Source organism: Acanthopagrus latus, chromosome 7 (genome assembly GCF_904848185.1).
Source record: "Acanthopagrus latus isolate v.2019 chromosome 7, fAcaLat1.1, whole genome shotgun sequence".
NCBI lineage: Eukaryota > Metazoa > Chordata > Actinopteri > Spariformes > Sparidae > Acanthopagrus > Acanthopagrus latus.
The window spans coordinates 22556559-22583463 of NC_051045.1; the positions used below are offsets into that span (position 1 = coordinate 22556559).

At 45.8% G+C, this 26905-nt stretch overlaps 1 protein-coding gene across 2 annotated transcripts; it reads left to right on the forward strand.

Moving 5' to 3' along the window:
* The first annotated feature begins 1034 nt into the window (after window positions 1-1034).
* epha2b (eph receptor A2 b) lies at window positions 1035-25115 on the forward strand. 2 transcript variants are annotated; one of them, XM_037104841.1, is made up of 17 exons: window positions 1035-1240; window positions 1903-1982; window positions 3485-4133; window positions 14811-14966; window positions 15542-15892; window positions 16114-16238; window positions 16937-17102; window positions 17194-17293; window positions 17997-18052; window positions 18154-18279; window positions 18974-19171; window positions 19282-19343; window positions 19665-19874; window positions 20002-20151; window positions 20287-20480; window positions 21661-21816; window positions 23232-25115. In XM_037104841.1, exons 1-17 carry the CDS (start codon window positions 1156-1158, stop codon window positions 23338-23340), a joined length of 2973 nt encoding a protein of 990 aa, XP_036960736.1. In that variant the 5' UTR covers window positions 1035-1155; the 3' UTR covers window positions 23341-25115. The 2 variants fall into 2 exon arrangements, with proteins under 2 accessions (XP_036960736.1, XP_036960737.1); XM_037104842.1 differs by having other exon boundaries at window positions 1156-1240; window positions 18974-19159.
* Window positions 25116-26905: the final 1790 nt, after the last annotated feature.

The window sequence follows — 26905 nt, forward strand, 5'->3', positions numbered from 1 at the left end:
TTGTTGTACAGTCTCAAGATGCTTTACATTAGTGTTTACCTCCCCTGCTACTTTTTAGGCTACTTGTACTTCATCACATTTGACAGGGAAGTGCACTTTTTTACAATAACTTTTGCACATTTGATCTGATGGATCGTATTGCAAAATATGTAATTAGTACATGTAGAATATCTTTCAAATCTAATTACCTAACTACATATAAAGAAGTTCAAGTAACCTTTCCCTCTGCCCCCCCGCTGCATGAAAATACTGCTCATTTATAAATGCAACAGTAACAATCATATTACAGTTGCAGCAGGCACTTTTCTGCAGAATGAGAACTTTCACTTTCGGTACTTGACGTACATTTTGATGATTCCTCTGTACTTGTACTCGAGTGAGATGTGAACGCAGGTCTTTGACTTGCCATGAAGTTTGGTTTTTTTTCACACTGGAATATTGCTTCTTGAAATTGAGTAAAAACTCTGAAAACTCCTTCCACCACAGCTCCTTCTATCTCAGTGAAACCCACAGGGTAATTTGTTGTTCCTGTCAATTCAATGAGGAACAAAAGACAAAAAACAGGGTGAAATATTTGAGGGGGGGGATAAGTAAAATACATTTAAATCCACACAGGCAGCCTTCACTGTAACAAGTCGATGATTTACAGCTCAGTGATTTATCATATTGTCATAATGACATTATTCTGACCCTGCAGTTGTTGCTTCGCTCTCTCCCGAGGCACTGATAACAGCTTGTTGGTGCAGTTTGGGAGTCAGGCCCAGAGATGGTTGTAGCTGCAGATCAAACTATACTCGATCGACGCCTGAGACAAATTGGGAAGTTTCCGACAGTCCCTGAAAGTTGCAAAAGTTTCTCATGCGACACCACCCGCCACCCTCCCTCCACCCTCCACCCCCGCCCCTGGAAACGCACCGCGATGCACACCCACACTCACACACGCACGCACACACACACACACACACACACACACACACACACACACACACACACACACACACACACACACATTCCAGCAGGCGGAGTCTGTGACGCGCTGGCCCGTTTGTGAATGAGCAGCAGAGAGTAGCGCAGCACCTCAGATCAGAGTCCCAGCCAAGCCCAGGAGCGGAGAGAGAGGGAGAGAAAGAACGAGAGGAAGGAAAAGTTGGCCAAATGGAGTTCTTTACAGGAGTCAGACCTTTATTATTTTCATATGTACTCATTAACGGCATACTAATCACTTTGCAGACTAAAGAAGGTGAGTGTCTTATTTCCTTAAAAAATGAATTTGCTTGATTTGGAGTGAGGCACGCGTGCCATGCGGGGAAGCTCCCTGGGAGAAACTTTAAACCTGGGGAAACACACGCTCTTGAGCTCCTGACAGTGTTGAATCGCACTTTACGCAAAGTTTCTAGTAGCAAGGACATCTCTCTGGCTAAATTTTGTTTAAGTCATTATGGACAGTGAGCTGGTCTGAGAGTTGTCCTGCATGTGCGCTGCGCAAAACTTAGTAAGACCAGCAGGTGAATTGTGGAGAGGAGTCTGTCAGTGCGAGGCGTTTATGAAAAAGACTTTTAACACTGTTTGGTGTGTTTTTCTTTTACATTTTCTAAATCGTGCACAGTGTTTTTCTTTTCTTTTGCCCATTAGTTCAACATTCAGATGATCAACAAAGTCTGGCCAACAAAGTTTATTTTTGAACAACTTTTTTTTTTTTTTTTCCCTAAAACTGTTAATTTTGTTACATTGGATTGATAATTACATGCTTTGGGGTTATTATGCAACACATTTAAAATTATCTGTGCGTTTTTCAAGTCACAGAAGTCAGCTGATGTCCATTATTCTGTGTCAAAATAAGTGTTTCCTGAGCAGTTTAAAGGTTTATTTTAATGCACTGACGGTGTTCTCATGTCTCCACAGAGGTGCTTTTGGATATGAGGGCAACAGGAGGAGAGCTGGGCTGGCTGACATGGCCTTTAGATCAGGGGGACAAACCCGGGGTGAGTATTGCTCCAGCCTCTCCTCCGACTCCCACGTTTCCACTTGGAATTTGCCCGAGGATAAATCTGCATGGAGAAAATGTTCAGGAAGGGCTCCGCTGAGAGCCTCCGCTGCAGAAACAGTTGACCGTTTGACTTGTGTGGTTGGCTGTGTGTATAGTGTACATGTCAGGTTTCTATAAAATCAGCCTAATGGCCGCTGGAGTGTATGGATATGAGAATGAGCTGTAGGATCCTGTCAGGAGCTTGCCTGCAGAGCATGTCTGGGCCCCACCAAAGCTTAGGCAGACAGAATAGCTGCTAGCTCTGAACTGGGAATACTTGTGGCCTCTTGCGGTTTCAAGGCTTCAGCTCCAGAATTGTATGTTAGAGAGCAATTAACTTTTAAAGTTTGCAGCATGTGGTACCTCTTTTTTCAGGGGGGGGGGTTAAGACAGAGTTGAAGCTACCTTTTTCTTTAAAACCAGGGTCTAACGCTTTGGGATGCGTCTAGAGAGCAGCTACATTATTACACCCAAATGCTGTGGTTATCTCCTCGCCAGGCATGTGTGCCTTCTTTGACACTGCGGTTTCCAAGTAATTGTCCAGCCAGGCTCATGCAAATGTGCTGTCAGTGGCCTCATCTCTCGTGCCGATGGCTCAAAGGCATGTGCAGACGTGCTGCTCGCCAAATTTCCTCTAAGGGAGGAGGTTTCACTCCTTAAATAATCGATCTGGCACTTTCGTTTCACTTTTTTTTGCACTAATAGGTGTCAGGTGGAAAGTTTTTTTTCTTATCGTGCACACTTTCTCATGTAATTACCGTCGCTTATGATAATTATTATTCTAAGTTTAAAAGGCCCCTCATAAAAAATGTCCACCAGCTGTTTAATAGAGGTGTCTGCTCTGCTGTTGTGCATCAGGTTTATACTGGGGGAGCCAACAAAGCACATTCCTTTAATTAATAGCACAGTGGCTACTCGCAGGGAGCAAACCACAGGCTCTGCCTCTGTGGGAGCCCGTTGTTCCTCAAGAGGCGAGGTTTTGTTAAAACTTGCTGTCAGTGTTTTCAAAAATATTTGTGGCAGCATTTAGTATGCGAGCTGCTGCAGCGCTGCTTGGGGACGATGCCAACAGTAGCAAACGGCATGTGAAAGGCTGAATCGGAAATAATTTGGTATCTTTGCAATGTCGGTGCAATGTCACATTAACTCCCTGAGGTTTCCAGCATTGTTTTGCAGCAGAGCCTCATAAAGTGGCGTCCTCCATGTTACAGAAATGTGTTATTGCTGTGAAGGATTGTAAAATATTCACAGGGAGTAATTAGAAACGTGAAGAAGCATGGGTTCCCTGACATACAGTCCAATTTTGTTCCCATGGATCAGATTACAGTGGCTGAATCCACATGTTAGGAGTTATGGTGCCCCTTTATTTTGTCTTGGTTCAGCTCAGTATGCTCGGGGGCTCTCCAGGGGTTACTGTTTGTACCTCTAACCTTGTTGCTTTGTGTGGTTTTGTTTCAGTGGGAGGTCATCCAGCGAACCCTGAATGGCTCTCAGTTCTACACCTTCTCTGTCTGCAACGTCGGAGAGCGTGAACAGGACAACTGGCTTCGCACCACCTTCATCCAGCGCCGTCTGTCGGCTTCGCGGGTCTTCGTGGAGCTCCAGTTCATCGTACGTGACTGCAACTCGTTCGACGGTGCCTCGCTGACCTGCAAAGAAACTTTCAACCTCTTCACGTCCGAGTCGGACGCGGACGTGGGCACCACCTTCCGCAAGGGCCAGTTTAAGAAAGTGGCCACCATCGCGCCTGACGAGATCACCAGCAAAAACGAGCTGCGCATCAACACCGAGACGAAAGTGGTGGAGAACCTGTCTCGGAAAGGCTTCTACTTGGCCTTTCAAGACATCGGAGCCTGCATCGCTCTTCTCTCCGTCAGGGTCTACTATAAAACTTGCCCGGCCACAGTCAAGAGTCTTGCTTCGTTCCCCGAGACCGTGGCCGGAGGTGAGAACCAGGCGCTGAGGGAAGTGAGCGGGGTGTGCGTGGAGAACGCCATCAGCGAGGAGCTGCCTCGCATCTACTGCACTGTCGATGGGGAGTGGGTGGTGCCAGTCGGACAGTGCCAGTGCAAACCAGGCTATGAAGAAGTTGAAGACGAGTGTCAAGGTAAGGGCGTGCTCCTGAATCTTTGGTATTTGGAAAGGTCTTTCTGCCCCCCGGGTATTTCGACCTGTCTGGGTGGATGCAGTTCCCACGAGAGTGTGTTTTTAAAGCGACCATTTGGCATGACTCATCATTACCTTTCTTTTCAATTGCCACAGGCTGTAAAACAGGTCCAAATGGTAGACTTTAGATATTTATCATAGGGGTTATGATCATTGTTCAGAGGAATTCTCCCCCTGGCTAACGTTGCTCCTCTGCGATGGAAGGAATGCTCAGGCCTACTTGTACATGTCCTGGCATCATCCCTGACCCTGAACCGATACCTATAAAATTAGGAAGCGTGCCTCTGAGTTTCAGCTATGATTCGAAGGTGCCATTTGGAAAAGTTTGTGCGAGCCATGATTGTTACGCCCCTTATGTCATCAAGGCTCGAGTTGGGCAGCGAGAGAAGTTCTCAGTCTGAAGGTTCCACCTACAACCCAAATTAAGATATTACCATTGAGTTGTGAAATGAACAACTCCCTCTAAACTCTTATTGCGAAAAATTGTTGTCCAAATCTTCTTTTATAGTGTCTAATGAATGTTTAAAGTCGTGCTCAAACGCTTCAACCTTTCACAACGCCTCTCTTCGTTTATAACTTACAGCCTGTTGCGTCAGGTGATTTCCTTCTCTCTCATTATCATCTCCTCTCTTATCTTGATATGGGTGTGCGGCAGAGTCCAGCCATAACTCAGTCCTTTGACTTTGTAGCTGTGGCGGAGTTGCGTTTTAACTCCCTGCGAAGAAGGCTTTTATTGTTGTGGGGAAGGGCTGTCAGGGTGACTGAAAGTGATCAAAGAAGCCACGGGGGCTACTGTACTGTGATGGATTAGCATCTTCAAGGCTGGTGGTGTTGGTGGTCGGGGTGGGGGCGGGGGAGGAAGCGCTCTGAGCCTCCGCGACTTTGTTCATCTCCAGCGTCGCAGAAAAACCAGAGGAGCTGTCCGTGTCCTCATGCATCTCTCCTGCTTCCTCCTGCTCAGCTCTGGGGTGTATTGTGTGTCAGAGCAGAAGTGTATGTGAATATACAACACAGGCTGGCATGCAAGGACCTGTTGAGATCTGTTCCATGACAGAACACCTAAAGACTCCCATCTGCCCCGAGTACTCCTCCTCCTCCTCCTCCTCCTCCTCCTCCTCCCCTCCTATGCTGCTTTTTCTTGAATTCTTGTTTGTACACACACACCCACACACACACCTTATGGAACACACACATTGGACTACAGCTGTAAATCCACATGCAGCCTTGCCTATAATAGGTCCGCTTTCCCCACTTAGTTTTCCCTCCCATTGGCAACAGAGCGATAAAAGCGATGAAGTTTTCTGTCAGTACATCATTTTTAGCTGCGGGAAAGTGCCAGGTAAGATGATTAGGGAGGAGGCGGAGGAGGAGAGGCAGGAAGGAATGAAAGAAAAGTCATACAAAAAGCGACGCGTAGGTTGTGTTTAGTGGAGGGGTGTGATTTTAAAACAGAGAGAGGTGAGGAATGGAATGTAAAGGTAGGAGAACAATGAAGCGCTGTGTTTCCCCCCAGTGAGGCCGGAGGAGCCCACCTCCACCTCCGCCATCTCCTCCTCCACCTCCTCTTCCCCCTTGGTTGGTACATTCCTAATCAGTTTGCCGAGGTGGAGCCTCTCCCAACATTACTCCAGACCTGTGGAATTCCCAGGGGGGGGAGAAGAGCGAGCAGCTCCGGGTCAAGACCTCACATAAAAATGACCAAACAAAGAAAACCCCCCCCAAAAAAACCACGAGATGAAGTCAAATGAGAGGTCGGAAGACGCATGAGGGCAGGCGTAGAAGGAGGTGGAAATGAATCACAGGGTTCGAGATGAATGGTTCGAAGGGCTTTAAGCGGAATCTCGTACAGACACACAGTTAATCATTCTCCCCACTTCTTTCCTGTCCTGCGTGCTGTTCGGTGGAGAAACCACAAAACTTCAATTGTGGCATTTCGTTCTTACTTAGGTTGAGAGTTTCCATGTTCAGCGATGTGTTCGCTCAGTTTTATGACCCCTCGGCCCCGTGGGACCAGTTAAAGTAGAAATCTGTGACTTTATCTGGTTTTTGTCTCCCGTCTCCTCATCTGCTCCCATACCACTGTGGTGTTCTTGGCTCCGAGATCACTCGCCTGCCAAACCGTGTTTTTAGGATCTCTTTTTCCTTCAGCTCCCCGTTGGGGCTCTCGTAGGTGGCGCGTGGCGCTCTTCTCTCGGTGGCCGCCATCGCTCATGTTAACTACAGAGTCCGTCTTCTGGACAAACAAACGCTAAAGATAAAATGCATCACTTCCTGTTCCACAGAAACCTACCACAGTGTTTAGAGCAGTAAATGTAAAAGCTTTTATTAACTGGCTGTAAATCATATCAGTTGGCAGCAGTTGGGCACGAAGCAGGCTTTTCTTTTTTTTTTGTTTGTTATGAAAGCAATAAGTCACTCTATACAAGAGAAATATTTTGGCTCTCAAAATGCATGGGCGTCAATTATAAAAATGCATTGGAAACAGAGAAAGCACAGTAAAGCTGTTCTCATGATTTATGTTTATTATTACCACAATCCGCAAAAGGCTGATGAAGGCCTGAGGAAGACCTTTTATGTCAGTATCATTTTATATATACATATATATAATTTTTTAAAAACTCTTTCTTGCTGTCTATTGCTATTTTTCACAGCTCTTATTGCTTAACCAGTAAAGCCACTAAAACTGGTTATTACCATCATTTTCTATTTATAATAACATTCAAATAAAATCTTTCGCTGATGAAAGAAGCAGTCAAACCTTTGGCCCTAGTAACATGTAAAAGAGTTTTTGTTAAATCATTTTTATTATACTTATAAAATATCAAGATGAAAATGACTCATTATGCACACTGACTCCTTTTCAGAGTGTTATAATCCAAGACAGGCTGAGGTGGAGAAGATTTTAAAAAACTTACTTATGTAATTCAATCTATACCAGTGCATCATAATTTGAAATGTTGTAGGTATAAAAAGCAGCATATAATGGAAACTACAAGAACACACAGCACTTGAGTAAAGGTCATTTTTAAAAAAGATGCATTTTGTAAGTAAGAATAATGAAAAACTTGGTGCAGGCAGCTTTGTGACACCTGCTTTAGATCAGCCTGCTGTGCTTTCAGTTTCCTCAGTGAGAAAATAAACATTCTTATTTCTGGAAAAAAAAAAAATCGAACTTAACTTTCGCAATTAGGTGGTTGACTTTTAAATGGACAGCAGCGCTGCGGGTTTCCACTTGTGACTCACTGTTGACACTGACGGAGCTTTCCTCCGTTCCCTATCACGCCCTTCCTTACCCATGATCCTTCCTGGCACAATGGAACAGCATACCGTGTGTCACCCCACAAAGGACCACGGGCTGCCTTGGCTGGTCCTCGGGATTGTGTTTAACGTCCAGGTCCACACCTCAGCAGCTGCTCTAAAGCCTCGACAAATAAGGCTTAATCCCACATTATGGTTTCCATGAGGCCGTATTTATAAAGGGAGACACATTGTGGAATATTTGAACTGCCGAGAGCTGTTTTGAGTGTCTCGGTGAAAATGGCGTCTCGGTGGAACAACCGTCCACTGAGTTCCAGTAAAGTTATTATTCCTCTCGCCAAAGAGGTTCCAGTAAGCTATCCCTGCTCTTCCCCTCCTTTCCTCGCGTCCCTGTCTCTAAACTCATCCTCAGATGATGTAACAAACAGTTGGTGACTAAGTTGTAGTTATGTGACTGCACGCTGTGGTGAGTGATTTGTATGGGTAGTAATTGACTTGGGTGTGTTTGTGCTTTTTACGTGGAGTAACTACTGGTTCTGCATGCTTTTTTGCCTTTGTGCACTCTCTTTTGCCGTCCTCTACCTCTCTTCCCCACATCCTGCCTGTCCCTAAAGTCTGTCTATTTTCGTCAGAATTTTCCGCCTCTCGTCCCGGATTTATTTGACGGTTTCTTATCTCAACACATGATTTCCCATCGGCCATTTTACAGCCTTTAATGCAATTTATTTGAGAGACGTCCACTGTTGTGCGAGCTGCCCCAAGTACAACAAACCGGCAAACAGAAAGATTTTTTGCTGTGTACTTGTTGTCCGTGAAATCACAGAGCGATTGTTATTTTTGGCTGGTGAGCGGGTCATGAATATGACACCAATAGAGTTTAAACATCCCGTTTCACACGGCCCTGATCGGACTATTTAGACTGTGTACAGTTCTCCTCACTCTCACTGGTAAATACATTTGTCCACGACTGACGCGTAAAGATAAATAGAGGCTACATTTGAACAATGCTGCCAATCTGAGAGTTTTTAGTGGCGAGGGACAGAGAACCAGCTGGCCCTATTCACATAGTGGTTAAGGCATAAACATTTAGCGAAGGTGAAATGTAAACTTCAGCCCTCAGTTTATTTTTGTCTGAGAACTTTATGATGGATGGTGGGATTTGGACGGCTGATTGTTCGCTCGAAAATACATCCTACTGAAAGCTAGAGATCAAGTGTTTCACAGCCAATCGCCTTTAAATCTGCTGGTACCTGGAGCCAACCGGTTCGTCATAATCGCCCCAAACCTTTTAAGACTGGAGTCTTGTGAAATTTCTGCTTATCTGATGGGGAGTATAAAGACACATGAGCACTGCACCACACCTCAGGATCGCAAGGTTTTGATTTAGTTGGCTTACCCTGGATTGCACATAATGAAATCATCTCAATCCTGCAGGATAATCCCCACATTGAAATTTTCCGCTCTACCAAACATCGTTGGCTCTTGATCCCTGTAGCTGAAAAAAAGTTGTAAGTCTTCGACTTAACGGACAGCGCCGCTCATTTAGATGCGCAGTCAGGATATAACCTCTCTTTTTCTTCCCCGGCTCTTTACAGGCACTGTGATCACTTTGAATGTTTGGATTCCTCAGATCTCGTGCCAAGGTAACGTCTGCCCAGCGGGCTGAAGTTAAGGGAGTTGGTTAGATAATGGGGGGACTCTCAAGACACTTTCAAGTGGTGTCATGCACCGTCTTGTTGGGCCACGTTTAGAGTCAATGTAACACTGGCAATTACTGCAAACAAGATGACAGCAAATGTAGCAAAGAGGAGATCTTGTGTCCCCCGTGACTCTTTAATGTGGATTAGAGCAAATGGCACTGTTGTGGTTTTTAAAAAAAAAGTGTGATGATGGTTTAGCCTTTGAGGTGTCAGAGGGTGTAGAATAGTCTTGTTATCAACTGTTATGTCAGATATGTTACCTTTTGTATGCACTGACAATAATGACCGTGTGTTTCTCTTGGATCATTTACGCTACAGTGTTAGCGTGATTTTTTTTTTGTTAGCATACAGTGAGAATGGCTGTTAAGAAGATGTGACATTTTTGGTCACAAATGAGTTTAAAGCTATCTATTGTTGTTGACTTATAAGGTTGATACGGCTAATGTTAGCCTATTCAGTCATGCAGAAGACACAACTCTAACCCTAACCCTAAGCAACAAAAATTCATTTTGAGTTTCCACTGTTCTTTCAGCCCTGGTTTGGGCTCCACTAACCACAGGAATTTGGTTCTTTGTTAGCTTGCTACATGCTCAAATTTGTTTAGCTGGCTGCCAATGGTGTTGATGAGCACAGAGTTTGTGTACCATGAAACAAAAATGATAGTTAGCCCCTGGCAACTAGGACCATGTTTGTCTATCATAAAACTAAAATAATGACAGCTAGCAGCTAGCAGCTAACAGCATTGATGAGAACAAAGTTTGTGCACTGTAACACAATGTGTGAGTGAAAAGAGGCTAATAGGTTGGCTAATCAAAAATGTTGCGCCGGCACAAATGTGGATCTGTTGGAAAATGTACAGAGTATCGGAGAGCTTCAGTTGCTGCAAATCTTAGTCAAAATGAGCAAATTCTTTTTCACAAGGAAGAACAACAAACAATCAATTTGTGTATCTTAATTTAGGTTCAAAATGTCCACCTCTGTTTAAATGTCTGAGCCTCAGCAGTTCATGGTGTTCGTCTGTGTGTTGGCTGTGTCGAGGAAGTTGGGACATATTTCCTCTTGGTGACATTCCTGAGCCTCGAGGCTGTGTGTGTGTGTGTGTGTGTGTGTGTTTATGTATGTGTTGTGTTGGGGGAGTCCAGAGCGATGTGAAGCACATTGTATTGTGCTGCTGGTGTGTGAGGTCAGCACTTTCCTTCCCCTATGTCAGTCAGTCACCCCCCCCCCCCCCCACCCAGCACAACCCCCCCACCCTCCACCGCTAACAGGACGAGCTCGCAGCGGAAACCGGAGGTCACCTAATCCCTCGGTGACTCCCCCGACCCGTTGGCTCAGGGCTTTCCATTGTCGCTCCACGCTCAGCGGCCTCGCTCAGCCACTTTCCATTTTGTTGTCCTGCCTGATAAGTCAGTCAGTTTATTGGTGCATTTGGTTCCATTTTGGCCCCTTCGCCCAACCAGGAAGCAGACGTCTGTCGGCATCCAGCGTGTGACACGCTGGCTCGACGCGGCGCAGTAAAGCGGTGCTGTGTTTGCCACCTGGCTGTCTGGATTTGACGAGGATCCAGAGGAATGCGGCCAAATGACCATGACTGTGGTCCAGCCGAGGCCTCTGGAAGCTGTGACTTACATGTCGGCCAGGATTGTTTTCCTCAAAGCATCCGCCTCGCTTTATGTTGAGCATGTTTTGGGCCTCCTTGACTCCACTTCTCACTCCTGCTGTCGATGAGCCTGAGTGGACAGAGGGAGCGAGGGGAGAAAGGGGATCAGGGAATTTATTGTGTTTGTTAACAACCCCAGATGAAAGCCTGAGTGCAATTGTAAAACAGATGTAATGCCCTTACAGCTGCTCCATTGGTCAGCTAATCCTTTTGACTAATGCCCCCCTCCCTCCCACACGCACACACTTCCATCAGCCCCTACACCTTTACAGCCCCCTGCCCCCCCCTCCCCTCCCCTGCTCTACCTCAGTGACCTCTTGGCTCGTGTTACCGGCTCACCTCCCCCGATCAGAGACCCCCTTTGTTTCCACTACAACCCGACTCCCCCAAAATGCTAATGACACGTTGTCAGTCCGCATACAAACAAAATGACATGACATATTGCAATTACGGGTCTGAGCAACCCGGGAATGAAAACGAGGGGGTGGGGCGGAGGAGTGAGGTAGATGAGGGCACGGACAAAAGAGAGGACTCGCTGGCCCAAGATGCATTTGGGGAGCTGCCCTGATTAAGATCTAGAGGTTGTATTTATTTCTTATGGATTTATTTTTCCAAGATGTTTTTTTTTTTTTTGTTCTCTGGCCGTACTTCTGAATTTAACCTCCCTCCTCATGAGACTGGCCACCGACTGCTGCTGCCTTCGCCCTCCTCCTCCTCCTCCTCGCTGAGAGCATGTGTTTGTTTAACTTGGCCACTGACTCCCTGTAAGCCATACACAGTTTAACTCACAACTACCCTGAGGCAGACATGACCTTTCTGCCTTTTTAAAGCCCAGCGCCGGACCCGATTGCGGGGGCCTCCCCCTACCACTTACTCCTCCAGTCCTGAGGGCAGTTTCTGTTGTCAAGCCACCATGTTACCCCATTCATCCATCTATCCGGCCGTGCATTCATCACTGTCACCAATCTCATCCATCTTAACTCCTGCCGACAAACTGGGCTGCCCATGGAAGGGGTGGGGGCTCCCACTCCAGAGCCACTCGGGCTCCCAGAATGTAACGGGCCCCTGCACTCACTCTCGATAAACAAACACGGAGCCACTCAAGGCACACGGGGCCTCTCAAATGACAAACAGTTCTTTGCGCTGTAGCAATGGGGAGTGAAAACATGGCCGGCCCAAGTTTGTCAGATGTTCTAGCTCAGAAGAGGCTGACAGACTTTTGTTTATGAGAGCAAAAGCGCTCGGCTCAGTCCCCCCCTGGGTTTGGTGCCCGCGTTCATGTCAGGTCAACACATTTCAGCTTCCTTTACGGTTATTATTCAGTCTCTAGTCTCTGGTTGTCGCAGCGCTGGTTCTTCGTTTGGTCACGCTCCTCCGTGTTTCCATGCTTTGATTGGCTGCTTTAGGAAGGAAGGCTGCATCAGCCTCGCGCTTCCTGTTTCCTGTTGTGTCCAGCAACAGTCCAACAAAAGTCCCCCCTCCACCTCCGCCATGGAACCAAGAGGTTTCCTTTCACCGGACTTTGCTCTTTTGTCGAGGAATCTTCATGTTGAATACCTCAGCTCGGGCGTCATCGAGGCTCATTTACCGTCATTGTGACTAATATGTTCGGGACACACAAACTCCTCCAGAGAGAGCTGAGGCTGAAACTGAAGCTGCAGTGAGGACGCTCTGCCACAGGCCTCCTGTTGGGTGGTGTGCACTGGAATGCATCTTGATTATAGAGGCAGCTCACAGTGTAAGGCCATCATCTCCGCAGACCTGACCACGATGCATTGCTGCCTGCACTGTTGCGCCAAAAAGAGGCTAGTCCTCCTCTATTCAGTTGCCATGTGGCATTTCGGCTATTCCCATCTGCAATGCTTGTGTGTGTGTGTATGTTTTTTTCTTTCAGCACTTGAATGGCATGGCATTCTCCTTGCCTGCTGGTCAGTGGTGAATAGCAATGTTAATGGGTTTGCTGGGAGCCTTTTTAGAGAGGACTGGGAGGAGAGAAAGGAGGGGAGGAAGGAATTTGGGGATTACGAGGAGCAGAGGTAGGGGTATGAATTGGGGTTTGAGGCAGCAGCTGTTCCCCCTTCTCAATGGAAGAGTTCGCCCTGGCCTGTCCCTTTTCTCTCTCCCCTCCTTTCTTCAGTCCTCAGCAGGATACAGTATTCCTCTCTTTCTTTTCTCAAACCTTCTGCTCCTCCGCGACACCGCTCTTCTCTGCCTCGCCCAACCTCTGCCTCGTTCGCGTTAATGAGTAGCGGTGGCTGTTAGTGAAACAGCTGGCCGAGGCAGAGCGCCGAGTGATGCTGCCTTTGGGTGGGGGGGGGGGCAGAATGTGCACCCATTGGTACAAACTTACAGATTAGTCTTGTGCTTTGAGTGTGTTTCTTTCCACCATTGTTGTCGCACTCATCAGTCAAAACACGCTTCTTCGTAGCAGCGCCGCCGCTGGACCGCAGCAGAAGACGCTGAACGGAGCCGGAGAGGAGCTCACGGTCAATCAAGAAAATCCCCTTGATATGACTCAAACGGAGCGGGAGCCGTGTGCTTTCCGTCTTGTGTGTGGTCACTTGTGGCTTCCAAATGAGCTACGTTCAAGTGAACCGCACAGTGAAAGGCAGCCATGGAGGGAGACACTGTATCTCCCAGTGAATCTGATATTGTCTTTGTCCTTGGCTCTGCTCTTCAGCTCGTCTCTGTTGGAGTCTGACATCCAAACTGTGTTTGCCTTTGCTTGGCCCTGGTCACTGGCATGAACTTCAATCTTTTGCTTTTATTTCAATTGGCTATCACGTCCTCTTTCTACATTGTCTCACCCTTTCTTTCTTTTTTTTCTTGCTTCTCTCTCTCTCTCTCTCATCCATTTTCCTTTGTTGACCCTCATTTGCATTGTCAACATCTTCTGGCATCTGTCACAAGCTATTTAAATGCTCCAGGCAAACGACTTGGAGGGAAGGAAGGAAGGAAATGAGTGTGTATGTTTATGTATGTGTGTGACATGGCAGAAGGACATGAACAGGTGACAGGCAGTGGACATAATCCCCCCCTTCTGATGTCAGATTTACCCATGTGTCCACGGGTGTGCTTTGCATACATGTACGTGTATTTTGTGCATACACGCGGGTGTGGGTGCATGTGTGCAGTGCATACATGAACGTGTGTGTGTGTGTGGATGAACGTGTGATGGTGTGAGGGCATGAGCAGCAGCCGTTGGAATGCTCTTGCACAGTTAGAGGGGGGCCGTCTCATTTTCACTCTCCTTTATGGCGCGCTCTCTCCAGAATTTCACACCACATTAAGTTCCTATTTCACCACTGCTACGCACAGCTGGATCCTCTACCTGTATTTCTTTATTCCCGGTCGGACGTGTGAAATTCGGTGTCATCTTATCTAGGCGATACAGTTTCAATAGTCCTCATGTGGGTGTCTGACAGAGACAAATACACTGTGATTGTGACTGTTGGGTGCAAACGGAAGCTCCACTTCGGGCTGCCTCGTGTCCATTTCTTGGCCCTTTCCTGATTTTTGTTGCCTTTATTTCTCGCTGACTTGCTATGGCGGAATGTAGCATGACTGGTTGCGTTGGTTGAGACAGAGACGGTAAGAAGGCAGCATCAGATGGGGGGTTGGTGGTTGAAGCAGTAATGAGTAGGAGTGCCGGCGAAGGCAGGGAGTCGGCGTTTTTGTTTCAGGGTTGGGCCCATGCGAGCAGTGTCTCAGCTGGAATGGACAATGTTTTAATGAGCAGAGTCAACACGCTGCACTGTTTTCCCTCCCATATCTCTGACACTCATCCAAATCTAACCTTTAGCCCTGACATAATAACATATCCACTCAACCCCGCTGTGCTGCGTGCGGGGTGAAAAGTTCACAGCAGGTCCGATCTCTCAGAGAGGTTTGAGGGATCCGGAGGAACTGGCTGTGCATTGTCTCACATGGGGTGCCGCCTGAAGACACTGTCGCACTCGTTCACCTGCTTATGCAAATGTTTATTTTTGTGTGTTTGCAGAGTGTAAGACTGGCTTCTTCAAGGCAGAGGCGTCCGGGGACAAGTGTACGCCATGTCCAGCCAACACCCAAGAGCTGGACTCTGGAGCTGTGGTCTGTCCCTGCATGGATGGCTTTTACCGGGCCCTAAATGACCCCCCTACTGGACCCTGCTCAGGTATCAAGCTCGCCTTGATCTCTATGAGATGCTTGAAATAGGGCAGGGTGATCTGGCCTTAAAAGAATATCTTGATATTTTTAAGCTATATAACAATACATGGTATATAGGGTTAGGGTTCAGGGGTTATGGGCAAGTAGAGGGTCAAGGTTAGGGGTTAGGGTCCTGTATCTTGATATTTTGAAATCTCCTTGAAAGCAGTTGCTAATATTTGGTGTATAACATGTATGGCAAAATTTTAATGATGGTACTTTGATACCCTTGGTACTTTCACAAAATGTTACCAAATTAGATTTCGATAAATAATTATCTGTGACTCTGGTAAATTCAGAAAATTACATGACTTTACTGTAATGCAGCCTATAAATTAACAAAATCTGAGATGATACATAGTCCCATGTGACGATATCAATATAATTTTTCATATGTTTCCCAGCCTTACTTTGCAATAATAACATTTGGAAACTTTAACTGTCAATAAGCAACCGAATAATGTGATTTTAATGTGTGAATTTCTTTTCATTACCTTTTTTTTATCTAACATCCCATATCATTTCCCAATCTGTGTTCATCAGGACTCCCGTCTGCCCCACGTGACCTCGTTGCCACCACCAGCGCAGGAAAACTCCTCCTCACCTGGAGCCCGCCTGAAGACACCGGAGGTCGCACGGACATCACCTACAGTATTGAATGCCAGCGCTGTGAGGGGATGGTGTGCCAGTCCTGCGGAGAGAAAATCCGTTATGAGCCGGCCAGCGTGGGTCTGACTGACACCAAGGTTTCTGTGAGCGAGCTGGACGCTCACCTCAACTACACCTTCACCGTGGAGGCACACAGCGGCGTGACGCTGCTCACTAGCCAGGCGGTGCCACCAGCTAATAGACCGCCATCCACCAGCGCTCTGACTACATCCCTGCTCTACACAGGTGAGTGCTGCTGATACGGGGCAGCGGAGTGATGCTATCTATGCTGTTGCAATGACAGATGCTATCTGTGAGGCACTGACAGCTCTGCAAGCGGAACTGTGCTGCGGGAGTGAGATAAACTCTCACATAATCAGGAGAGAGCGCAGTAATATTTTTCACATATTTTTGGGAGTTTTTCTCATTCCAAAGATGCTGAAGTATTCTCTACTGGCTGTCCTCAGATCCCCCAAAGATCACTGCGATGCGAGTGATGGAGAGGAGCTCCACAAGCTTGTCCCTCTTCTGGGATGTAAAGCCACGGGTCCACGCCCGGCCCATCCGCTATGAACTTACCTACCGCAAGAAGGTGCGTCACTCTCGTTTTTTATATCCTGATATGTGTTGAGGTTCATTTCATGTTAGGTATCTACTGATAAGCATTTATCTTTGTAGATGATTAAGATAGGTATTTGAAGTTATGGACATATATTATGCTTTCTGTTTTATATGGCTATATGTCCTTGTGTGTGTAAAAGATCTTGAAAGTTTAAAAGGTCAAAGTCCACACCAACAGAAGCTCCTCTCTCATACAGAAAACACTGCTCCTTAAACCCCTCGTCATGTCATTTTGTGGCTTTGCGATATCACGTTATGTCAACATGTCAGACATTTGCATAATTGACGCCCAGAGGCTAGTTTGTTTTAGCGTAGCTGCTTTGTCGCTGTTTGAAGGTGCTGCCTCAGGCATGTGTGAGCTGACCAATCAGAGCAGTGACCGATGGCTGTGACGCTCAGAGAAATACCAGATGATACGCCAGACATTGAGGGGCGAAGTTAGCGAACGTAATATAAATGTCACGTAAATGTAACCTAATCGTAACCTAAACGTAACATAAATGAAACGTGAATCACGGTGTCATTTGTCAACATCTCTGCCTGAGTCACATTAGTTGTACAGGCCATGTTGCAGTAATGAGCACATGCCACCATTAATGTTTGGAGTCATCCCACTAACATAAATGCTAAAACTTAATCCGTGGCTCCCATCGCTTCTCTTCCCTCCAGGATGATAACCTGGATGTGACGACCTACACCGTGCTCATACTGGAGAAGAACTCTGTACAGATCAAAGACCTGGTCCCGGGCACGGCCTACCTGTTCAGGGTGCAGGCCCTCAGCAGCGATGGCAGCCCTGGAGGCTCCAGCATGGAGGAGCAGTTTGAGACCTCAGGTACGGATGAGGACCAACACGGAGAACGCTCCACCTGCTTTTGTTTAAAGAACGAGGCGTCTCTGATCCGTGTCTGTGTTTTTCTTTCCAGAACACCTCACGCAAAACAACACGGCAGTGATCTTTGGCGTAGCCGCCGGAGGAGCGGCCATGTTGTTCATTGTGATCGTGGTGCTATTCCTGCGCAGACGGTCAGTATCCGCCCCCCCCTCTGCTGCTCTCCCTGTCTGTCTGTCCTGTTAATCAGTCGGTCCTTCACTGGCTTCCTCTCTCATTCTTTCGCCTTTTCCTTTGTGGGGCCTCCAAATGGCCTTTGCATTCAGTCTCTCCTCACCTCTCTCTTTCTCTCTTCCTTCAGCCAACTTTCTCTTTCTCTTTATCTGGATCTGTGTCCCGGCGCTCACTGGGGAAGAATTTGCGTTGAATGCGCCTTGTCATTGCTCAATGGTTAAATTCTAGTGAGTGCTGGAGCCTTTGAAAGGAAATCGGTCTGGGGTGGTACATTGTTGGTGATAAGAGGCGCTTGGTTCCCTCTGTACCAGACCGCAGGCACTTTGTAAAGGTGACCTCGGCCTGTACTGTAGCAGGCTGCAGCCCGTCTGTCCACCTCCCTCCCGCCTGCTTGTCTGTCTTTCAGTCTTTAAATCGGCTTGGCAAACACAGTCTACCGTCAGCCTTTATCAAGAGGCCGCCTCCGGATGAATGGACGCACTGCACCAGTGTCGGTGTCCTTTTGAAAGCTTTAGAACGTCTTGAAAAATGGTTACAAAGGTTTCTATGTGCTATTGATATTAAAGCAGGCAAATGTTACAAAGACAAAAGTCCATTTGTTCTTTTAAAGTGGGATATTAATTTGCAGATGGTTTTTTTTTTTTTTTAAATCTTTTTATTCAGGAAGAGGAACTCTCACACCAGGCAAGGACCAGAGGACACCTACTTCTCCAGCTCAGGTAGACAACAAAATTCCCGTTTTATTTCACTCTATTCAATTTACTTGATTTTGTGCGTGAACGGGAAAAAAAAAGAACAATTTTCTTTCTTTTTGTCGCAGAGCAACTGAAGCCTCTGAAGACCTACGTGGATCCACACACATACGAGGACCCCAACACAGCCGTCCTGAAGTTTGCCACTGAAATCCACCCCAGCCACATAACCAAACAGAAAGTCATCGGAGCTGGTGAGTGACAGCTCCGCTCTGACAATATGCTGTGGGGCTTAGCTCTGAGATGTTGAGAGATTTTTCCAATCCTCAAATTCGCTGTTTATATTGTGCCTTTTCCCCAGCTTAAGGGGCTGAGTGACAGTGGTTACTTTAGCGAGATTAACATCTAGTTGGCTGAGTTCTCACACAACAAGTTGAGACATTTTGTTGTGTGGCAACTCTTGGCTGTGAGATCTATGTGTTTTGGCTCACGCTGACGTTGACAATTACACAAAGAAAGTGTTGCAGAGACAGTATTTTGGAAGGATATCAGAGCACCTTCCGGGGCCCTGCCCAGATCTTTCATACTTGATTCATTTATTCAAGTGCGGCCACCTTTACCCTTTGAACCCTCAGTCTTTTCTCAATGTACACCCCCTCCCCAGTTCCCACGACCGTGGCCCCCCCCCCTCCCTTTTCTCCTCATGTGACAGCTGATTCCCATGCTTTAACACCACAGGCCATCCACCAGTTATACAACATCAGCTCTCTCTCAACACCCAGTCAGAACACACCTCTGTGAGAGAGCCTCAGGCAAAACAGCCGCAGAGACTTCCTTGTTTTCACTCTGTTGCACAGCAAACCCCCTGTGGCTTGAAACGTGAGAAGACCTATCAGAGGCACATACCTCGGATATCTCTATCTCTCTAAAATGATTGTCGTCCTGCAGGAGAGTTTGGTGAGGTGTACCGCGGTATTCTGAAGGTGCCGGGGAGGAAAGAAGTAGCGGTGGCCATCAAGACATTGAAACCAGGCTACACAGAGAAGCAGAGGCAGGACTTCCTGAGCGAGGCCTCCATCATGGGCCAGTTCTCCCACCAGAACATCATTCGTCTGGAAGGGGTGGTCACCAAATGTAAGGACTTCTGTGAGTTTTGGTCCCCCCCTTTTTTTTATTTCACTCTTATTTCACATTTCTTTTGCCTGTTTTGGGCCAGTTCTGGCACATAATAAGTCCCTTTTTTTGTGTTGTTGCAGTCAAACATGCCATGATTGTGACAGAATACATGGAGAATGGAGCACTGGACAGGTACCTTCGGGTAAGTCTGCCACATACCATATGTCTCTTCTTCAACTATGAAGGCACCGGGAATTTTAAGTTAAAGTTATTTAGCCGCACTGAAATGTCATGTCTTACTGGTTTTAACAAGCATTTATTACTGATGATAGAACTGCTGGATGTAATATACACTATAGTTTTTCGGACAAGGGTCAACATTATAGATCCAATTGTGCTATTTTCTGACAATTAGACAGAACTGGAACTGGAAAATTGGAAAAACTTATTTTTCTTACTTTGTGTTTCTTCTTGTTCTGGTCATAAAACAAAAAATTAATCTGCTGCCGTTTTCTCCTTTCAGGACCACGATGGCGAGTTTGCCTCCTTCCAGCTGGTGGGCATGCTGCGTGGCATTGCTGCGGGCATGAAGTACCTCTCTGACATGAGCTACGTGCACCGTGACCTAGCAGCCCGCAACATCCTCGTCAACAACACCCTGGAGTGTAAAGTGTCCGACTTCGGCCTGTCCCGGGTGCTGGAGGACGATCCTGAGGGGACGTACACCACAAGCGTAAGTAGTTAAGGGACTTCCTGTTTGCTTCAGCGAGGGTTTGCCATTGTTGGTTTAAAGATTCTTGAATCCTATCATTTTTTTTGTTGCTCAGTCTCTAACTTGAAGTTTATTTTCCCCCAAACAGGGAGGTAAGATCCCCATTCGCTGGACGGCTCCAGAGGCAATAGCATACAGGAAGTTCACCTCAGCGAGCGACGTGTGGAGTTTTGGCATCGTCATGTGGGAGGTCATGGCCTTTGGAGAAAGGCCTTACTGGGACATGAGTAACCATGAGGCAAGTTTCGATGATTACAGTTTACAGATTGTGTTTTCACTGTGGTTTTGCTGTCAAAGCATTCCAAACTTGTCATTAGGTCAAGCCGGCCAGCGAGATAAAAATCTAATTTTTGCCCTGAAAAACTTCTTACAGGTGATGAAGGCGATCAACGAGGCTTTTAGACTCCCGGCGCCGATGGACTGTCCCTCAGCCGTCTACCAGCTGATGTTGCAGTGCTGGCTCCAGGATCGCTCCAAGAGGCCGCGCTTCGGAGACATCGTCAGCCTGCTGGACAAGCTGCTGCGGAGCCCCGACTCCCTGAAGACCATCGCAGACTTCGACCCACGGTAAGATTTATTTACGTACCAGACAAAGGGCTCGAAATGAATGTTTTTCCAGTGCTGACCTCTCAGTAGCTGCCACTATCAGCAACCAGTTCTCAGAAACAACACTGGAATCCAAATGTTTGTAATACTGTTACTGTAAATTCAGTTTCCAGTATCACTAACTGTCTTGTCATTTTTCATTATCGTGGATCTCATCAGCATAAAACTCTGATACTATACACCCAAGGTCATTTGTTCTCCGCCAACACCAGAACTTTGCTCAACTTCCGGAAGAGCTACAGTATGTTAGCCTGAAAAGACACAGCAGTATTTTGACTAGCGGCCACATTCAGACTTAAGTCCCAGTAAATTAATGTTTACCTTTAAACTCACTTTTACTGGACTACCGGTCACGACTGACTTTAAACTTGGACTTGTCTTGGCTGACTCAAGACATGACGTGGAAATTTTGACCTTTGACCTGATTTGACCAGAGTCTTGACTTGGTTTTGTCTTTATCGACTTAAAATTTGACTCTGACTTCTCAGCTGACTTGAAACTTGACTTGTGCTTCACTTTGACATTTCTTGTTCGAAATGGACATTTTGTGATCGAACTGAGACTTGAACTTGTCTCGTTCCGCTTAAAACTTGACTCGGACTTTTCAACTGACCTAAATCTTGGACTTGATGACGTGACTTGGACATTTCTTGATCAGCGTGAGGCTTGAGTTGGACTTGTTTGACTCTTGTTTGACTTCACCTGGACCGGCTTCAAAACGCTCTGGCAGCAGCTCCCCATTTACTGTAAGCTGAAATGGGGCTGTGTGTTTATGGTAGTTTGGTGCAGAGAGGGGAATGGCTTTAAGATGTTCTACTTAAACCATTAAAAGGACTTACTGACACCTTGCCTTCCAGGCTAATGAAAGAAATGTGTGTTCACTCCTGGCAGCTCTGCATTCTGTAATTGTGCGCCTGAATGTATATTTGATCCCTTGTGAGGGAGCATTAAAGCCAGAGACGGTGAGACAGGACAAAAGGCTGTAGTGCTCGTATCTTGAACAGCTCTCGCCCCGACTGCTCCAACTGGTTTTTATCGCTCGCTGGTTTCCTGCGCAGTAATTACAGTCCTCAGTCGTCCGCCTTTGTTGTGGGAAAGCTGTTGATAATTATCATTTGGATCTACTTTTCTCTGCTCGCAGCATATCCATTCGCCTGCCCAGCACCAGCGGCTCAGACGGTTCCCCCTTCAGGTCGGTGTCGGAGTGGCTGGAGTCCATCAAGATGAGTCAGTACAGCGAGAACTTCGCCTGCGCCGGCGTCGTCACCATGGACCAGGTCCTGCAGATGAAGAACGAGTAAGTGGGACACGATTCCGGATTTGGGCACACCACATGTTGGGTTCAGATTTTCTTATTTTATTGACTTGTTGGACATATTTTTGGCGAGGAAGAGAAACATTATGTTGTCAAATTGTGCCATGAGTTAAAAGCCATAAAACAAATATGCCACAAAGATGTTTCTCCTCCCGACATGAAGTCTATTATGAACTTCCCAGTAGCAGTTTCGTGCGCGTTTTCCTAAAAAACTTTGTAACGGCCAGCAGAATAGTTTTCGCACAATATAATCCCTCAACCTCAGTCACAACTCGAGAAATGTTTGAGATGGAAAAAGTAATGGGGGGAAGGAGAATAGTGGGCTCATTTGCGGTGCACTGGTGGTGGTGGCTTGTGGTCGCCGCAGTCCTTATTCTTCTTTCCCCTCTTCGTTCTTCCTCTCATCCCTCCCTTTGCCCTGGGCAGCACTTTTGCTCAGAGCCCCCCTAGAAACCACCAGTTTTGTCTGTTAAGGGCAAAGGCCTTTTGCGGTTTCTGTGACATTAAAGGAAGGAAAGGAGGAGGAGCGAATGCACTGAGGAACGGGAGAGCGGCAGATTAAGGAACTGAAATAGATGGACGAGATTTAAAGCCCCGTAGTCGGCACATTTGTGCCTCTAGAAAGATTGAAGAGGTGCGCTGAGAATGTACCCCCTGAACTCATCACAGGGTATTTCAGGGTAATTGGATCTCCTCAGATGTGTAGGAGCGCCGAGGGCACATTTTGATGAAATCGACTCAACCTTTTGGGGAAAAAAAAAGACTTAGTGAAGCCCATAATGTGAGGTTGTTTAGGGGCAATAATGAGGGCCAGAGCTTTTTCTAACCGCGTGACCCCCCCCTTCTTCCTCCTCTGCCACGGTATACGTACCTCAGTCGGTGATTTGGGAAGATGGGCAGACTGTAAGGCAGACGACAAACCCTTTTGAAGCATTTGTCATACAGAATGGTGTGATACCGTGGCCCTGCGTTTCCATCTCAGGGCATCTGGTAGCACTCTCGGAAAAACCAGCAGTTATTTACAACCCACCCTCTGCTCGCCAGACAAGTGATTCATGGTCAACAGGGAGAATCCTCGTTAAGTAATTAAAGCTGTAATTAAGGCTTTGACTTTAGGCTGCTGTGTTGCAGCGCTCTTGCAGAACTGCCTCATGTGCCCGTGAAGAGCGAAAAAACCCTCCGTATTTCAGTTTAAAGTCGAAAGATTTATACTGTCTTGGAGCACAGCCCGCCCTACTGTACCAGTTGTCAGCCGGCTTTTTTTTGTTTTTTTTTATCGCCTCTGACGAGTGAGTTATTACTACGGGACAGGATGCAGTAGGAAGGATGTGCGAGTGTGAAAAGTGTTGGAACGAGACCAAAGTGTAAATCTCATGCGCTGTCTCTCTCTCTCACAGGGATATTAAGAACATCGGGGTGAGGCTGCCCGGCCATTTGAAAAGAATCGCCTACAGCATCCTGGGCTTAAAAGACCAGACAAGCACCCTGAGCGTGTTTGCCGTGTGATCGTGACAACGGAGTGGAATGAAATTTCGGGGCAGGGACGCAGGCAGCCCTTTGAACTCTTAAGCTGAGCTGGAGCAAAACTGCAGGGACGGCTTCGGATCGGCAGGACCAAGAGAACTGTGCCATCCTTCGGGGGCCGACTGAATCGGACTGACTTACTGTACATTTTTTTTTTTTTTGATTTCTTCATCTTATCCACACGGGAATCAAGCAAATATACAACAATAGATGTATCAAGTAGACTCTGTATATTTAGATTTCTATTTTATTACCCAAGTCGTCTGTACAGATACAATTCATCGCTCGTACATTTATTTTTTTTTCTCTTCATTTCGCATTCCTGCTTTATAAGAAAAATCAACAATCAAACCGGTTCTGGGAAGAGCTTCAGAATTGCACCCAGAGCCTGTTGCGTCAGTCGTGAAACAAACAAGGGAAGCACAGTAAGTGTGATAGCATGGGAGAGTCCAGCCCCGGCTCAGGTTGTGGTCGGCGCTGATGTCACGGCGTCTCCCTTTAATTGGCACTTTGGTCCATTTCCTGTCAGACCAATGAGGATGGAGAGCGTCTAGAGGGGCTGAGGTGAGCTTGAGCTGGCCCGGTTAAGTTTAAAGAGTTTGGCGTGTAAACGCAGATGGACTTGGTGTTGTTTCTGGCCTTCTGCTGGCTCTGCGCAGAAATTAAGCTATAATCATATAAGTGATGTTATATGAAAAAAAAAAAAAGAGAGAGGATATATATGAGGTACTTCGTGTGTACAGATTCACTTTTTTTTTGTTTGTTTGTTTTGTTTCTTTGTGTTTGGGAAATTTACCAAAAACAAGTTATAATGTAGCACTTGGATTTAGAGATTCTCATTGTCTCGGTTTGTCTCGGAAGAATTGCAAGAAAAAAGGGCTATTACACACAAAATCCTGAATGAAAAGAAATGATGTGGAAGTGTGGATGGAATCAAATTAGAATGCAATTCATCTGCTTTGTAGCACGACAGCAATGAGGAGGAAGAGTTTGCCAGAACGGAGATACCCTGAAAAAAAAAAAAGAAAAAAAAGAAGAAGACCTTAAAGATGATGACTCTTGTTGTGGTTGAGATGATTTCATACTTAATAATAGTTTGGTTTGCAATTTCAACGTCTCATTTAGTTTTGTAGATGCTGTAAAAAAGAAAAAAGAAAACATTCATGCATATTTCTGTTGACGGGATGAAGCTGTGTGCTCTGACAGCGTGGAGCTCCTCTCGTTCAGGAAGCTTAAAGACATTTTAAAGTGCCTGTTTGTGGAACATTAGCGGGTGTGTGTGCAGCGGACGGTTTCCCCAGTGCTCTTGATTGATGACTGCAAATCATTGTGTTACTGATGTACACCTTCCTTTACTTGAATTTTGACTGTGTTTTCAAATGTATCTATGATTCCTCTGTAGCTGATAGATCCATCTTTGGAAAAGGGATTATTTTTTTCTTCTTTTAATTGTTATTACTCTGGTTTTAATGGTTGCAACTGCATTTCACATTTTGTATGATTTCACCATCTACCATATAACCAAACTGATTATTTTCACTTTCCAAAGCGGTGTCTCCTACTTTTGCTGCCTTCTTGAGATCTTCCTTCATCAAAGAGCAAACTTCCTTCTTTTTTTTTGCCTGTTGTTTTATACTGTATTTAATAGCCTATTTATTTTTTACTTTTATTTATTTATACTGATAAAAACACTGAGCTGGAATTGTAATTGAAGGTTGTTCTCTCATTCTCAATGACAATAATAATAATAAAATAAAGAAAAAGCTCTAATGTTCTTCTTCTTTTAATCCTGAATTATTCAAAAATTGCCTTTCTTGCATTTGTGGAGCAATAAAGTCTAAAAATGAATCTGGCGCAGTGTACTGTATAATTGACACTAAACAAAGCCCAGGAATGCTGGATTTGTTTTAAGCTGTGCCAGGATGTTTATACTTCCACCTGGATATCCTTATAATGCTGCTGCATGCTTTAATGCCAGAGTTAGAACCTGTAATAAACACACACACACACACACACACACACCCACGTGCACAAACTCACTGTACAAACCACACATCAACATTTCTGTCCGAAACCACTGAGAACATTTTATTAGATTTGCACTGTGTAATCGAATCAGCCAGATATTGAGACCATGAGATAAAAGCAAACTTGTAATAATGTTTGTATTAAACAGAGATCACTCTGTGACGTGCCGTGTGAACCCACAAGTTCTTCTCCCACGAACTCTTCTGTCATGTTACAGTTGGAAGTCAGATGTCAAGTTCTGCCTTCCCACTTCATAAATTACAGTGGAACGGCCATTTATAATGGAACTATCAAAATAAGAACCAGAGGAGTATTTCAAGCTGCATCTAGCAATTTTCAGTTTTATCCTGTGACACATGTGCTCTTATGGTCTGGTTAGGTTTAGGCACAAAAACCACTTAGCCATGGTTTTGGAAAAGATCACATTTTGGCTTCAAATACCTGTTTTGGTCGCCACAAACACGGCCGGTGATTCCCCAAGGGCTCGTTGAAAACACCGAGGCTTTTTTGCCAACAGCACAGCTGGAGATGCCCCAAGTTCTTGTTAAAAATACCCTGGCTCTGTTGCCATAAAAGCCACTGGAAATCGTCCAGAGGTCTCCTTAAAACATATCCAGTGATGTCACGCTGTGAAACAAAGTCTCGAACTGTGGTCACTGTCATAAGCACGTAACGTAAATGTGATATGACACGCGTCGTGGAAATGTCAGATGTCAGAGCTTCTGCGATTCTAATTACAGTGGAACGACCCTTTACATTGAAGCTCTGAGTATCAAATGAAGGATGAGAAATGTGAAATATTTTTTTGGGGGGGCTTAAATATAGCCTCACAGCTCACAACACAACTCATGTCAAATTCAGAATAACAATATTTCTATAGATTTTTTTTTTCAAAAAGCAAGAAATCAAATCTATCTTTATCTTTTGCTTCCTGTAACTGCGAAAAAAACAAAAAAAAACCTCATCTCATGATCTCATGAACAAAACACACACAAGGCCGAAACAACATTGTTTGCAGAAACATTAAATGCCGACATATTATTCTGGCGACGCTGTCGTATAATCAAAATGTCATAATCACAATCCTTAACACCTAACTGCAGTTTAACGTTGCAGGACCACAATCATTGTTTGTATGACTGTGACTTAAAGATGTAGGCTGTAGATACATAGTGAATAAATGGTGAGTTAATTATTTAATTTTATTATCACATTCTCAAAACTTTCATAGCCATAACAGGCATTTTTCACAGCAGACATTTTGACTTCAAAGCAAGAAGAAAATAAGACTGGAGTCATAATAAACTGGAATGATCCTCTGCAGCGTGAGACATGTCAGCAGTCAGTCCAAGCAGCTCCCTAAACTTTAACCACAAAGAGCACATAAATAAACTTGATAACACCCACGTCTCTCATTACCCCCATCAGCATTGTATTCTTTCTCAACAACACTAAACCGCAGAGGTCAGAGGTCGTAAAAGTTTTATTGGGGAGCTTCGAGTGTCCGACCTTGACTGGA